The 14,095-nt window shown below is 36.8% G+C and overlaps 1 protein-coding gene across 2 annotated transcripts in view; it reads right to left on the bottom strand.

The window, feature by feature from the left end:
* Positions 1-742: 742 nt before the first annotated feature.
* Positions 743-14,095, bottom strand: part of FUNDC1 (FUN14 domain containing 1) — an 18,017-nt gene continuing 4,664 nt past the window's right edge. For both annotated transcript variants that reach the window (XM_007437711.4, XM_088144734.1), the window contains exons 3-5: positions 13,253-13,328; positions 11,856-11,984; positions 743-1,330 (exon numbers count right to left, since the gene is read on the bottom strand). In XM_007437711.4, coding sequence (XP_007437773.1) covers positions 1,253-1,330; positions 11,856-11,984; positions 13,253-13,328 — 283 coding nt within the window. In that variant the 3' untranslated portion in view covers positions 743-1,252. The remainder of the gene's footprint in view (positions 1,331-11,855; positions 11,985-13,252; positions 13,329-14,095) is intronic.

Below are 14,095 nucleotides of genomic sequence, written 5' to 3'. Positions count from 1 at the left end.
CATGCCTGGTCTTCAACTTCCAAAATTCTCAGCAATGGCTATGCTGGTTGGGAAATTCTTCAAGTTAAAGTCATACGTCTGGAGGATGCCCAGACTGGAAAGGCTAGCCTAGGTTATTTTTTTTTCCTGCTTTCTAATATTCTGTATCTTAATATGGAAGGAAACAATTTTGACTTTAAATGTTCAATTTGATACTTACCAGAAACAGCAATCTCCAGTTAATTATTTGTTGGATTCTTCTTCTTCCTAGCAAACTTTGGGGCATCCTAAGTGCAACTTAAACACAGTTAAGTACTTAACAGGAACCAATTTACATTATCTGTTCACTAGTGTACTCTAACATGCTATCTCACACTGTAACCTGGTGCAGACAGTTGTAACAGCAGTGATTTGTCTCCCAACTCCCCTCCTTTTCTCTTCTGGATATTTAACCATTGTATCTGGAAAAAGGATACTTGGAATTCAAAAGCTTGCATGCTATTTGCTTAACTGGGTAATAAAACAGTTGCCTTACATGGACTTCTTTTCCTCATCAATATAGCTGCATGTATTTTGTAATCTACTAACTCAATTTCCCAAAGGTACCATTATGCAATGATGATACTGCAACATTGAAAGAATGAGTTGTACTTGTCGTCCAGAACCAAGAAGATATAGTTCACATCTCAAAGAGGCCACTTGAAGCCTGATTCATAATGCAATCCCAAGTTGATAAAAGAATGAAAATATAAAAAAGCAAAGCTCTGTTAATGATATTTTTACTCTTTAATAAGTTCATAGTTGCTTATTATTTTATCTTTGCAAAAAAAAAAAGATATACAATGTACAAATTATTATTATGCAGTGATTTCATAAATAAGATGGCAAACCCAGCACTTGAAGTATAATGTCTTACATGTTTGGCATAACATTATTAACCACAGTATAACTTTACATAACAAATATAAACCCTAAAATGAGAAGTGCAGAACAAAAATAATATATTCAATATAAACTCTAAAAGAAAATAAAAACATTATGAGAATTAGCCTTTATTTCTTCAGGAATGAGACTGAACGCACAGCAGAATTTTCAGCAAACCTGCTTTGGTAAGCTTAAGGAGGTAAAGCCTAGGACATAAAATGCTCTGGTGTATCTGGTAACTCCATCCTTCTTGCTCAGGAGATTTAGGGACTGACTCAGAAAAGGTCTGTGCATCACTGTCATTCATCTTTACCGTGGTTAAGTCAGCAGGAAGATGAAAATCATGTCCTTAAGATGCAAGGCCCAACAAGAAGCCTCCGACAAACCCACCAGACACCACAATGTTCTGTTTAAGAAATTCTGTTGACTGAAAATGAAAGAGGTTTATGTCAGATTGCATAGATGCACTGGATGCTAACCAATGAGCAGTTATACTACAAAGGTTTTGCTATGCTATTTGGCTATTCCTCTCATACATAGATGGCCAACCCACTGGTCCAAGAGAATCTCCTAATGCTTTTTTTACAACTTCCATCTAACAGAGCTGCTGAATTTGTGGTAAGTGGTTCAAAATTACTAAAAAAACCCCACGTGTACCTAGCCTTCAATAGGCTTAATAGACTTCTTTTACTAAATTCCTCCATTCCCCAAATTTGAAAAAAACGTGATAAAAATTCCAGCCCTTAGCCTTTTAAGTGATGTCATCACTGCTTAGATAGTTACACCACAATATCCTCTAACTTCTTTCTGGGAGGTGGAGTGTCATGTTATGCAGAGTGCAGCTATAAACATAGTTCATGCCAAAAATACACACCAGCGTTAGAGAGATTGAAAGAATGCAATGTCCTTATCTTGTTCTCCAAAGAAATCCGGCCAGAAAATATAAAATATCTTCTTGTTTATTGAGAAAAGTAAAAACTACATAAAACACAAGTTTCATGCAAAAACATAGAAAAAATCACTTCTTCTCATATGTGACATCCAAGACTTATCCACTACAAGTTTAACAAAGTCTCTAGCCAAAAACTCTCAGAGAAGAGGTACACTACTTAGTTATTAGTTACTACTACATAACCCATAAAACTGATTACATGATGGCTAAAATTCTACTGAGCAGCTCAGCATGTAATCCTCCCGTTTTATTGCCACCCCTTGAGTAACTAGCATACAGACGCCAATAGGTGGCAGTAAATAGCAGTATACGTGCAAACTAATAATAATAACAGCAGCTGGCCTGACTTGTTAGCCATAACAATATATTTTGAAGATAGCGAGATGCATTTCTTCCCATGAGAAACTCCTACCATGTCAAGCATGCTAATCTGAAGATGGTCCATGAAGGTTTCTAATGGGCAACTTTAGAAAGCTTAGTTCATCATATAAACCAAAATCCAGTAAATTAATACCTTCTTCTCTAATAACTGAAGGTTTTGAGTAAAAAACAAAGAGGGTGAATTTTCCTTAATAAATCTTCAAAACGGAATGTTTTTTCTCCAGAAAATACTTTTCTAGGAGTATAGGAAGATACAAAAGAGACACAATCTATGCTATAAATCACCAAGGCATTATTTTATTTTTATTTTATTTATTTATTAAATTTTTCAACTGCCCATCTCCCCCCAATGGGGGAACTCTGGGCGATTCACAATAAACATTAGAACATAAAATATATAAACACATAAAACCTTAAATTAAATTAACATAACTAAAAAGAAGAAGGAGAGACCAAGGGGATGAAAACCTGAGGCTGAAGGACGAGGCCTCTATGAGGCTAGCCATCTCCATGGTTGAGGAATTCTCATCCCACCCCAGGCCAGGTGGCAGAACCAGGTCTTCAAAGCCTTACGGAAGGCCAGGAGTGTGGGGGATAAACGCACCTCCAGGGGCAGGATGTTCCAAAGAGCAGGGGCTACCGCAGAGAAGGCCCGCCTTCTGGACCCCGCCAGTCAAAGTTCTTTCACTGAGGGGGTCCGAAGCATGCCCTCTCTGTGTGATCGGGTGGGACAGGTTGAAGTCATAGGGGAGAGGCGGTCCCTTAGATAACCTGGTCCCATCCCATATAGGGCTTTAAAGGTGATAACCAACACCTTGAATTGAACCCGGATGCAAACTAGCACCCAATGCAGCTCACGGAGCAGAGGCATTATATGGGCCCTCCTTGGGGCACCAACAATAGCCCGCGTGGCTGCATTCTGGACCAGCTGTAGCTTCCAGATACTCTTCAAGGGTAGCCCCATGTAGAGCGCATTGCAGTAGTCTATCTGGGAGACAACAAGGGCATGAGTGACTGTTCGAAGGGCATCCCGATCCAGGAAAGGGCGTAAGTGATGCACAACCCGAAGTTGTGCAAAGGCCCTCCTTGCCATGGCTGACACTTGCTCTTCAAGCAGGAGCCATGAGTCTAGGAGGACCCCCAGATTATGCACTGGGTCTGTCTGGGGCAGTGCCACCCCATCCAGCACCAAAGATGACAAAATCCCGGATACAGACGAGCCATTAACCCACAGCCACTCTGTCTTACCAGGGTTCAGTCGAAGCCTGTATCTCCCCATCCAGACCCTTACAGCCTCCAGACACCGCGAAAGGGTGGCCACAGCATCACTTACTTCACCAGGGATGGAGATGTATAGCTGCGTATCATCAGCATACTGATGATACCTCACCCCATGATGACGGATAATCTCGCCCAGTGGTTTCATGTAGATGTTGAAAAGGAGCAGAGAGAGAACCGAACCCTGTGGTACCCCACAAAGGAGGGGCCAAGGATGGGACCTCTCGCTCCCTATCACCACCGATTGGGATCAGCCCCGGAGAAAGTAGGTGAACCAGCACAAGACCGTGCCACCCACCCCCAATTCCCTGAGACGTCCCAACAAGATACCGTGATTGACAGTATCGAAAGCCGCTGAGAGATCGAGGAGAGCAAGGATGGTCACACTTCCACCATCCCACTCCCACCAGAGGTCATCCATAAGTGCGACCAATGCCGCTTCTGTTCCATATCCGGGCCTGAAACCTGACTGGAAGGGATCCAGATAGTAGTAATTATAGTAATTATACAGTAAATTATCAAAAGCATTTTTGAAGTATTTTATCCCAAATAATCAATTTAAATGAGGCCCATCTAGACAAATCTATTATTATTTATAAATATATTATTTATAATACTGTATTTCAAGTGTTCAGCCTTCTGAGACATATATACAGCTATTATATCTAATCCAAGATAAATTAATGCCTCCAGAATATTGAAACCGTCCACAGAAAGCTGACAATTTAGAACTACCCCACCAAATCTTAGGTTCAAATGTAGACCAACTTGTATTAAACTCAGAGAAAGGTCTGAAGCCCTCAATTAATGCTACTAATTTTGCTATGAAAGATTTAGATTCATCAATAAACACCACATATAATCTGCAAATAGGATTACTTTCTATTCTTTACTTCTGTGTATGAAACTATGAATCTTTCTGCTCCATTTGCACATGCTAAAAGTTATAAAGACAGCAATAAAAGCAGGGAACATAACCCTGCTATACATCTCTCTTCAATAAAAAGGATTAGATAACATCCCATTAGTATTTACTTGCATTTTTGAAGAATAAGAAACTCTTTTTGTTGACTATCCAAATACAGAAGAGAAACTTTTTTTAAAAAAATGTCTATTTTCAAATACCCTTTGTTATTTGCAGGGGTTCCATTTCAACTTACAAACTGCAGATAGCTAAACTACAGATTCTGTGGTTTCAATCTTAATCTCATAGGATGTTCTCAGTTTCATGGAATGACTCCACTTCTCAATCTTTCCCACTGCCAATAGGAATTCTTCACATCTCAGTGTTGGGTCCCTTATTATTCACTTGATAAATTCTTCCTGCACGTGCTCTGATTTTGTATTCCAAATTCATTTCTACATATATGCTGACAACTTTCAAATTTATTTGCCCCTTCTGTGGATAACAATAATGTTAGATTTTTTTTTTTTATAACTGCCGTAGCATAGTTTCAGATTGGAGGTGCTCCCACTGTCTTAAACTGAACATGATATGATAGAGATTGTGTTCCAATATGATCATCTCATCCCCCCTTTTCTATTTCTCACTTTTAGTTCCAAGGAAGTCAGTTGTGAGCTACCTGAAGTCCAAACCAGTGATATATCATCTTAAAAACCTTTATTAAAAACAAAAAATAACACTCCCCCCCTCCAAAAAACCCAGTCTCTTAAAACCTATTTCCATTGAATGAATGCTCATGGAATCTGTCAGCTCTTCTTGGACAATGCCCTGATTGTGTCACACTTGGATTATTGTAGCAACCTGTTGACTAGGTTATCCAAGACTTGATTCATGACCAGTATGCTGTTGTTCATACTTTTATGGACCTTCCTTATTTTGTTTCTGTCTCTTTAAATAATGTTACATTGGGCCAGGATCATTTGATTCTACTACATACTAGCATATCCAGGGCCCTCTTAAGAGCCTTTTCTCATCTGGCTCTGGTTCTCTGAAACAGACTCTCACTAGGATTAAACTTGAAGTTGAATCACTTAACTTTTAAAAAGTACTAAGAACATTTCTTTATCATCTGCTCCTGTGAAATTGCTTTACAATAAATAAGTAAACCCTTACTTGCTGCTTTAAATGCATAGAGGTTAATACTATACATCATGGATCTTTCAGTTTAGAAATGCCTTCATACTATAATTTATTGTAATATGTTATTGTATCAATTGTTAATTTATTCTATGTCAGTACCATGCTTATTTATTACATTTATATCTTACCATAATCAAATGACTCTTGGAAGTTATCATGATATACAAAAACAGTAAGAATAAAATCAGCATAAAATCGAAACAATGTAACAATAAAATATCAAGAATAAAACAATCCCCCAAATAAAAGAGAGATGACCCAATTTAACTAGAATGTCCTCTGGAACAGTTCTGTTTCAGCATCTTTCTGAATAAAATCAGTGAGGGGGCCAGCCTGATTTTCACAGGAAGATTGTTGCACAGAACTGGCCCTACTACCAAGAAGTAGCTCCTTTTATCCCCAAAAGTGGGACACTAGAAACACTTTCTCCATGGATGACCTAATTGATTAGGCTGACTCTGATTGGAGCAAGCAGTCCTGTAATTACCGATGTGCCATAACATAAAGGGTTTTGTAGGTCAAAACCAGCTTTTTAAATTGCACCCAGAAGCTAATTGGTAGCTAGTGCAGAGCCCCATAGCAAAAAGTGTAATATGTTCCAGCAGCAAGTGCCATATAGGTCACTGCATTTTGTACTAATTACTGCTTCTGAATTATCTTTAAAGGTAGGTTAGACTATTACAAAGTGCATTGCAGTAGTCTAAGGTGGTGGTAATAAGGACACAAGTTACTGTAGCAAGGTCCTCTTCTGCCAGGTAATGCCGTAACTGGTGCACTAGCCAAAGTTGGGAAAGACCCTTCAAGTCACAGCTTCCACCTGCTGTACTAGCAAAAGCTGTAAGACTAGAAGAATCCCTAAATCCTGAACCTAGTCCTTCAAGGGTAGTGCCTGTCTTCCAGAGAGAACACTGGTGTCAATGGAGTATCTCAATGGCAAACAGTACCTCTGTTTTGGGCATGGCTACAGTCTGTTCTGTGCCATCCAATCCCTGATAGTCTCCAAGTATCCAGAAAGGACATCAATGGCATTTCCCCTACCTACAGAGGTAGTGATGTAAAGTTGAGTATCATCAGGATATGATGATACTGCACCCGGAACTCTTCAGATGACCTCACCCAGCAACTTCATATAGATGTTAAAAAGCAGGGGAGAGAAGAACGATCCCTGCAGAACTCTGCAAAGCAGAGACCACTGACTCACTTCTCCTCCCCCACTATCATTGACTGAACCTGCCTTCTGAGGAAGGAGTGGGGCACTGCAAGGATGCCTTCAATCCCCAACCCCGTAAGGCCATCCAGTACAATACCATGGTCATGGAAAACCACCGAGAGATCCGAGGACCAGCAGAGGTGCACTTCCCTTATGAATCTAAATGATTTTATTGGCAAAATGCTGTGCAAATTGGACACAGTGGCCAGGTGGAGAACTTGGCATTGATTTTTTCCTAACAGAGAATTAGTTACTCTAAACAGGGACACTGGATGACAGTCCATCAATGCAATAATGGAGAAGCTGTTTTGCATCCCTTATCACTGTAGTGTAGGCCTGAACATGGGTATATACCCATGCTTGATGAGAATCGCTTTTCATCTTTGACCAGCATTCTAGGCATTGTTTCTGTTGCTTCAATTTCTGGAAGTCTTCAGTAAAACCAAGAGGCAACCAGGATTTGCCAGGAGAAAGAAGCCACTCAGAAGCAATTTCATCTAGTGCTAGGCTTGCTTCCCATTGCCAGTGATTTACCAGGCACATGGAAAAATTGCCTGCTGGGTTGTTGGGAAATCCCCCAAGTACCCTCTAGAAACCATTTGGATCCGTTAGGCATGTTGGGATGGACCATCCAAATGGTTTGTGTGTCCCCAGGGGTCTTGAGTGGCAATCTATGTCATCTGGATCAGGTATAAGCATATAATAAATAATAGAAGTACTACTACTAATTGAAAAAAAGTATTTTATACATACAATAATAAAAAACAAGTTCTAAACCATGGACATGCAAAAACATTTATTGTGAATAGCAAGGTCCAGCATGTGCCAAACTGTGGGTAATGGAATCATAGGTAACAAGAGTCACCTATACTTATCTTTTTCTTAAAGCTTACAGAAAAAGTTATGATTCCAAGAACATACACTTGAGGCACTACATTTATACAGGGCTGTGGAGTTGGAGTCATGGAGTTGAAGTCAGAAGCAATTATTGGGTTACTGGAGTTGGAGTCGATAAAAATGTACTGACTCTGACGCCTAATAAATTTAAATGGTATATATTATAAATAATATGTTAAAATTTCCTATTTCACAGATAATAATTTGATTAACCTATTTTTTTCAGGATATATTTTAATTTCAAGTTCTCTGAAAATTTCAAAATATAACATATTCTATGATATTTTTATTTTGTGATAGCAGCACCCTATGAAGAAAATCACAATTGCAAAAGAGTGTCAAGAAGGTCGGCTGTTTTTGAACATCTTACAAGTAACAACAGATGAGAAACACTACATATGTCAGCATATTATAGAAGATGATGATTCTGAAAAAACATGTAATGCAAAAATTAGTAGCTTTAGTGGTTCTGACAAAAATGCACCTACAAGAGCATCAAATTTGAAAAGACACTCACAGAGTTTGCATCCTAAAGTGTTAAAAGCTGTGAATGAGAAAGATAACAACAACATTCCATCTACTTCAGGGCTAAAGAAAGATCAGAAATCTATTGGAGGCCAAATACAACTATCAAAATTCTTTACATCTGACAAAGTTTCCATAACAATGATGCCAGAAAAGTTCAAAAACCACATAACTGAAATGGCAGTGAAGAATAATATACCTTTATCCTTTTTTTTCACAACCATCCTTTTTAGGCTTAAATGGAGAAATGTCTAGAAAACTTGAAGTTTCTCTAGAAAGCAAAAGCATAAGGAGACTTATAACTGAAGAGGCCAAATGTAAGAAAGAAGAACTTTGAAAAAGTTTGAAGGGAGGTTTTGTCTTCATTAAAATGGATGCATTCACACGTCACAGAGTCAATTATTTTGCTATTAATGTTAGATTTGTTGATGAAAGCAATAAAATGATAACTCAGACATTAGGAGTAAAGGACACCCAGGCACATCACACCAGTGAATATCTTCAGAAGTTAGTGGAAGATGTTTTGGAAGATTTTGAAATTAAAAAGGAACAGGTTCTATGTATTGTAACAGATAATGCTTCAAATATGTTAAGCACAATTGAGAAAATGAATAAAGTTGATGAAGAAAGCACACAAATATTAGAAGATGAAGATCCCATTCCTGCAAGTAATCCACAAACAATGCAAATAGAAGAGGACAGTGAAACTCAAACTTTAGATGATATTGCTGAAGAAGCATCTAAGCTTATTACAATTCAACATATGCATTGTGCTGTACATACACTACAGCTAGCAATAAAAGATGGGTTGAAAGATTGTTATGCATCTACTCTCATTGACAAGTTGATGCAAGTAGCTATTACAGCCAGGACCCCTAAAACAGATGCTATTCTGCAGAGACGTGTTGGAAAAGGAGCCATTTTGGATCAAGCAACACAATGGGGAAGCAGTTATTTGATGATAAAGCCTTTGCTTGAACTAAAAGACTTTCTTGAAGATCTGGACAACATAAATGTTTCACTAACTGAAAGCCAGTGGGCGCAAATGACAGAATTAGAAAGTCTACTTTCTCACCCTTTTACTGTCACCAAGAAGTTGCAATCTGAGGATTTAACACCTGGTAAATTCTTGTTGGAGTGGAAAAGCTTGATGTATCGCCTGAACAAAAGAGGAGGATTAACTGCTGATGGCATTGTATGTTCAGTGAAGAAAAGGGAGGGTTTCTTGCTGGATAATCAAATCCTGTTAGCTGCTATTTACATTGATCCAATGAACCGACTTTTGTTGAGCAATTACCAAGTTGCTACAGGAAAACAGGCACTCTATGAAGTAGCAGTTTGCATGAAAGGGTTACAAGTACTACCCGGAACACCTGAACCACTGGATGATGCTAGAAGCATTGGTAACTCAGAATCATCCTCTTCAAATGAAGAATTAGAGTTTGAAGCCTACTTGGACAGAATGGAATGTTCAAAGTGACGCCACTTAAGCATGGAAAAACCACCAGTAAATATCCAAATAAAGAAATTTCAGCAAGAATTTTTTGAAGGATTAAAGGAAGTAGAAAAGTATGACTGCTCATCGAAACTGACTATAAAAGAAGCCATCCTTGTTTATCCAGAGGTTATTAGTGATGTAGCTAGAACTGTAACAGCAATGTCACCCACCCAAGTCAGTACTGAAAGACTGTTTTTGGCACTGAAAATAGTCAAATCAGATTTAAGGGCTTCTATGAGGGAGGATTTGGCAGAAGCAATTCTGTTTTGAAGAACAATATGTTAGTCTTCAACTTCAACAATCTTTTACAATATAATTTTTATTTCATTGAATGTAATGTTTCATGTTATATTCATTTAAATTTTATATTCAAACAATACTTTAATCTCAAAAAAGAACGTGTATGTTACTTATGTACCTAATTGAGTTCAATTCTTTTAAAATGGTCATTTAAGTTGTTATAGGTGTTCAATTTTTTTTACTTTTTTCTAGCTTTGACTTTAAATTGTTTTTAGTAATATCAAAGGATATACTTTTGATTTTTGAACTAGAAGAGAAAGTTGTTCCTGATTTTCTTTTATAGTTTCTTTCTTTTATATCCTATTACTTTATAGTTTTCTGATAAAAATATAACCTCACTGTTTTAATTTTTTTAACTTTTATCCTTTGTTTAAACTATAAGGTTACTGAATGTTTGTAATTTCTTTAATAAATAAAATTTTTAAAAACCCAGAATGTCTTAGCTATAGCCTTTAGACCCAAGCTTTAACAGATTAGGGTTGCCTGCTGATTCACGTTGGCAGTGATGCCTTTTAAGTTGCATGCTTGAAGTCGATATAGGAAATATAGAATTAGTATACAGTAGAGTCTCGCTTATCCGACATAAACGGGCCGGCAGAACGTCGGATAAGTGAAAATGTCGGATAACACACAGTAACGATTGAGTGCGGAAAAAAAAAAAAAAAAAAACCCCGATCTGCTGCGCCTGTTGCAATCAATTTTTGCGTTGCAGCGCCGCACCATCAGGAGCAACAAGAAAGAGTACACTCACGCTCGCAAACAAGCGGCACACTTTTCTCGTCACCGATTTATGCGTGTTGTGTTTTTTTTAGGGGCGTCGGATAAGATGGAATGTTGGATAAGCGAAGGTCGGTTAAACGAGACTCTACTGTATTTGTAATTTATTTCCTATATCAATATATAATTAAAGGAGCCAGAGTCGGAGATACCATGAATAAAGGAGTCAGAGTCAAAGGTTTTATGTGCTGACTCCACAGCCTTGCATTTATATTATGATCATCCTAAATCACTAGAACAAAACTCCATTTTTGTTTTCTTTATTTCTGTTTAATATTTCTTCTTGTAATGACCTTTTTTTCTTTTTTATTCCTATGTAGATGTTAAATCCTCATTCAGACTCAAGTATTTTTGAAGCTCAATAGCAATTATAAAAGTTATAGCATACTATGTAATATAATTCTTATTTGAGTTTTAGAAAGATTTGTTCTATTTAAAAAGAAAAATTTACCTTAATGCTTATAAACTATATTCTGTAATACTGCTTTATAGAAAATAGTACTATAAATAATTCAATAACGAACTCTTAAATAAAAACTGTAAGTATAACTCTGTTAACCTGTTACAGTAAAAACAGAGAGTTCTATAGCAATTTAAAAGACTATCAAATTGATTGCAATGTAAGATTTTGTGGACTAAAGCCTATGCATTTTTTAAATTTTGTTTTAAAATATTCCATACAGTCCTTCACCTAGGAAAGTAGGCTCTTAGATGACAAAAATAATACAATAAAATACAGCACAACATAAATACACATACGTAAGATATATACAACACCCAACCAGCTGAGCCATATTACAATCAAAAAAACAATTAAGGCTGTTAATCACTGAACAGCCAAATATTCCAGTCATGCAGCAGACTCAAAAAGAGATCTTAATCCACTTGTTTCTGACAAGTTCAGAGTAAAGCTAGGCCATGAGACATGACATGCTGAAGATCTATTATACATTTTTTTTCCTGAATGGGCCATCCTTATACCAAGAAATTACACAAAATCAATATTCAAAACCAATAATACATATATTACCTCTTCAATTAACGTGTTGATTTCTGGTGCTGCTTTGTTTGCACGTTTTTTGAGCTGCTTTTTTGCTTTATTTACATCTTTTTCAACTCTTTTCCAGTCAATCTGTATGTAACCACTATGGCTAGCTATCTAGGAATATAAAAGAGATACATTTTAAGAATTCAAGAAATAATATATCTGCACTGAGCAAAATAAATTTAAAAGACTATCAGGATGTAAAGAACTTTGTACTAAAGAAACAACCTATTCTCACTTGTGAGCTGGCTGAGGGGCCTCAGGAAGTGATATCTGTGCCAGTCAAGACAGAAGTAGGCCAGAAAAAACGACATCTGCAAGAAATGTCTCAGCCCACCCGCAGAAAGTTCTACTCATATAATGTTCTACTGTCTCTATTTCCCCAGTGTAGCAGGGGAAAATGGAGCTTGTAGGGGTGAGTACAGAGATACCACTTTCTAACCCAGTTTGATTCCCCAATAGGTACCAGCCACCCAGAGTTATGTATATGAGATTGGTGGCCTATAAATTTACTAAATAAACAAACAAACAGCCTGGCAGCTCCGTATAATGCAGACAACTAGCTGAAAAAGCTTTTCCACCGCCGTATTCTGCCCTACCAATAGCAAATCGAAAGGACACAAAATGCCATGATTTCTCTACACATGGATGTCTCCCCTGGTGCTGCCATCAGGATAAGGCAGAAACATCCTTCTTAAAGATTTAAGCCATGTATTTATGACAGAAGATAATTCAGTACGAGGTATTACTTTTGCCATTTCACATTACATAACTCCCTAGACAAAATAACAGTACACATCAAACCCTTAATGTTTAACTGAAATAGGTTTGTTCTCCTTATGGACTGAACACATATTAACTTTTACCTCAATGCCAATCAGGTTTATTCAATTGATACTCAATTGCAGTGTGTTTTAAAATATGTATTCTTAGATTTTACATAAAGCCCTATAATTATTAGCATACAGTTCATTAACAGAAATCTGCACAAAGATGAACACAACATTTTTTATTAAATCTATAGGACTGTACCTAACTATGTCCATTTTTGCTAGTGGAATGGATTTTCTCTCTCCAGTTATTAGCTTCTTTCCCAAATATGCTGTAAGGAATTGGATGATCTCTATTACAGATTGGGGCAAGGGGAGTGTGCAGAATGATAAGCTTCCATAAGTCAGCTCATGTGATTTCTTGTTAAATTTATGCTTATCTTTTTATTTTTTATTCTTTAAAAAAGTTTTAGTTAGCTTTAAACACTTCTGAAAATCTGTTTGCACAATCCCCTTAAATATTTCTGTAGGTTCCACCTGCTTTTCTATTTGCAAAACACTTAACTGACATCTATTTAAATTTGTATTTTCAGAATAACAAATTCTACCTACTTGTAACAAAAGAAAGCCACCACCTACTGCAGTTGCCGCAAGTTTGCCGACCTTCTGAAACAAAAATCCTGCACACCTTAAAGAAGAAAAAGAGAAATAAAATGTAGGTTCTATGTACACTTACTGCACACCTACTTTCAAATAAGCATTCGTAAGACAGTGGGCAATAAAAATAATCAGATCACTGGAGTTAATTTTAAAATTCTAAAAATATCTATTATGAAAAGTATAGGAAATATGCCAGAATGCTGGCATTGCAGAGGAAGTAGTGGCAGAGTAACACAAGATATTTAGTCATTTTAAAATGTAAGGCCAGAATCTACTTTAGATATGATCATGCAGCTTTTTGTAACTTCATATGTTGAAATAAACACAGTCTTTAAGGGGAATGTGCTACTCATAACAACATACAATGATGATGCTGTCAAATACAAACTATATCATCACTGCATCACACACCCCAGTGTTGAATATATCTGTTCAGTCTCTTTCAGTCCAATTACATGGTACTTTTGAAATAAACTCTTCTCTAGCATTTGTATTCCTTTCTGGGAAGACCACTTAATCACTTTTCAGCTTCATGCTTTCAGTCACATAAAAAAATAGCTTTTGGTACCTAAAACTAGCCATCTAATCTACCCTAATATTTTTATACAATATTCATTTTCTTTTCAAAAATCATAATAGAAAACATTTCTTTTTAAGATATTTTAGCAAATTACTTGCACAAATTATTTAAAAATTCTATTGATTTGCTTAATAGTTTTATACTCCATCAGACAGTAAGTTACTTAAAAGAAAAATACAGCAAATAAATAAATTTAGCTTTCAATTAGATATTTT

This window comes from Python bivittatus, unplaced genomic scaffold (genome assembly GCF_059951505.1).
Source record: "Python bivittatus isolate LINGU-HERP-01145 unplaced genomic scaffold, Pbiv_v1 ctg000350_np1212, whole genome shotgun sequence".
In the NCBI taxonomy this organism is placed as follows: Eukaryota; Metazoa; Chordata; class Lepidosauria; order Squamata; family Pythonidae; genus Python; species Python bivittatus.
Note: the sequence above shows the minus strand (reverse complement) of the source record. Positions and strands in the feature narration are given on the sequence as shown.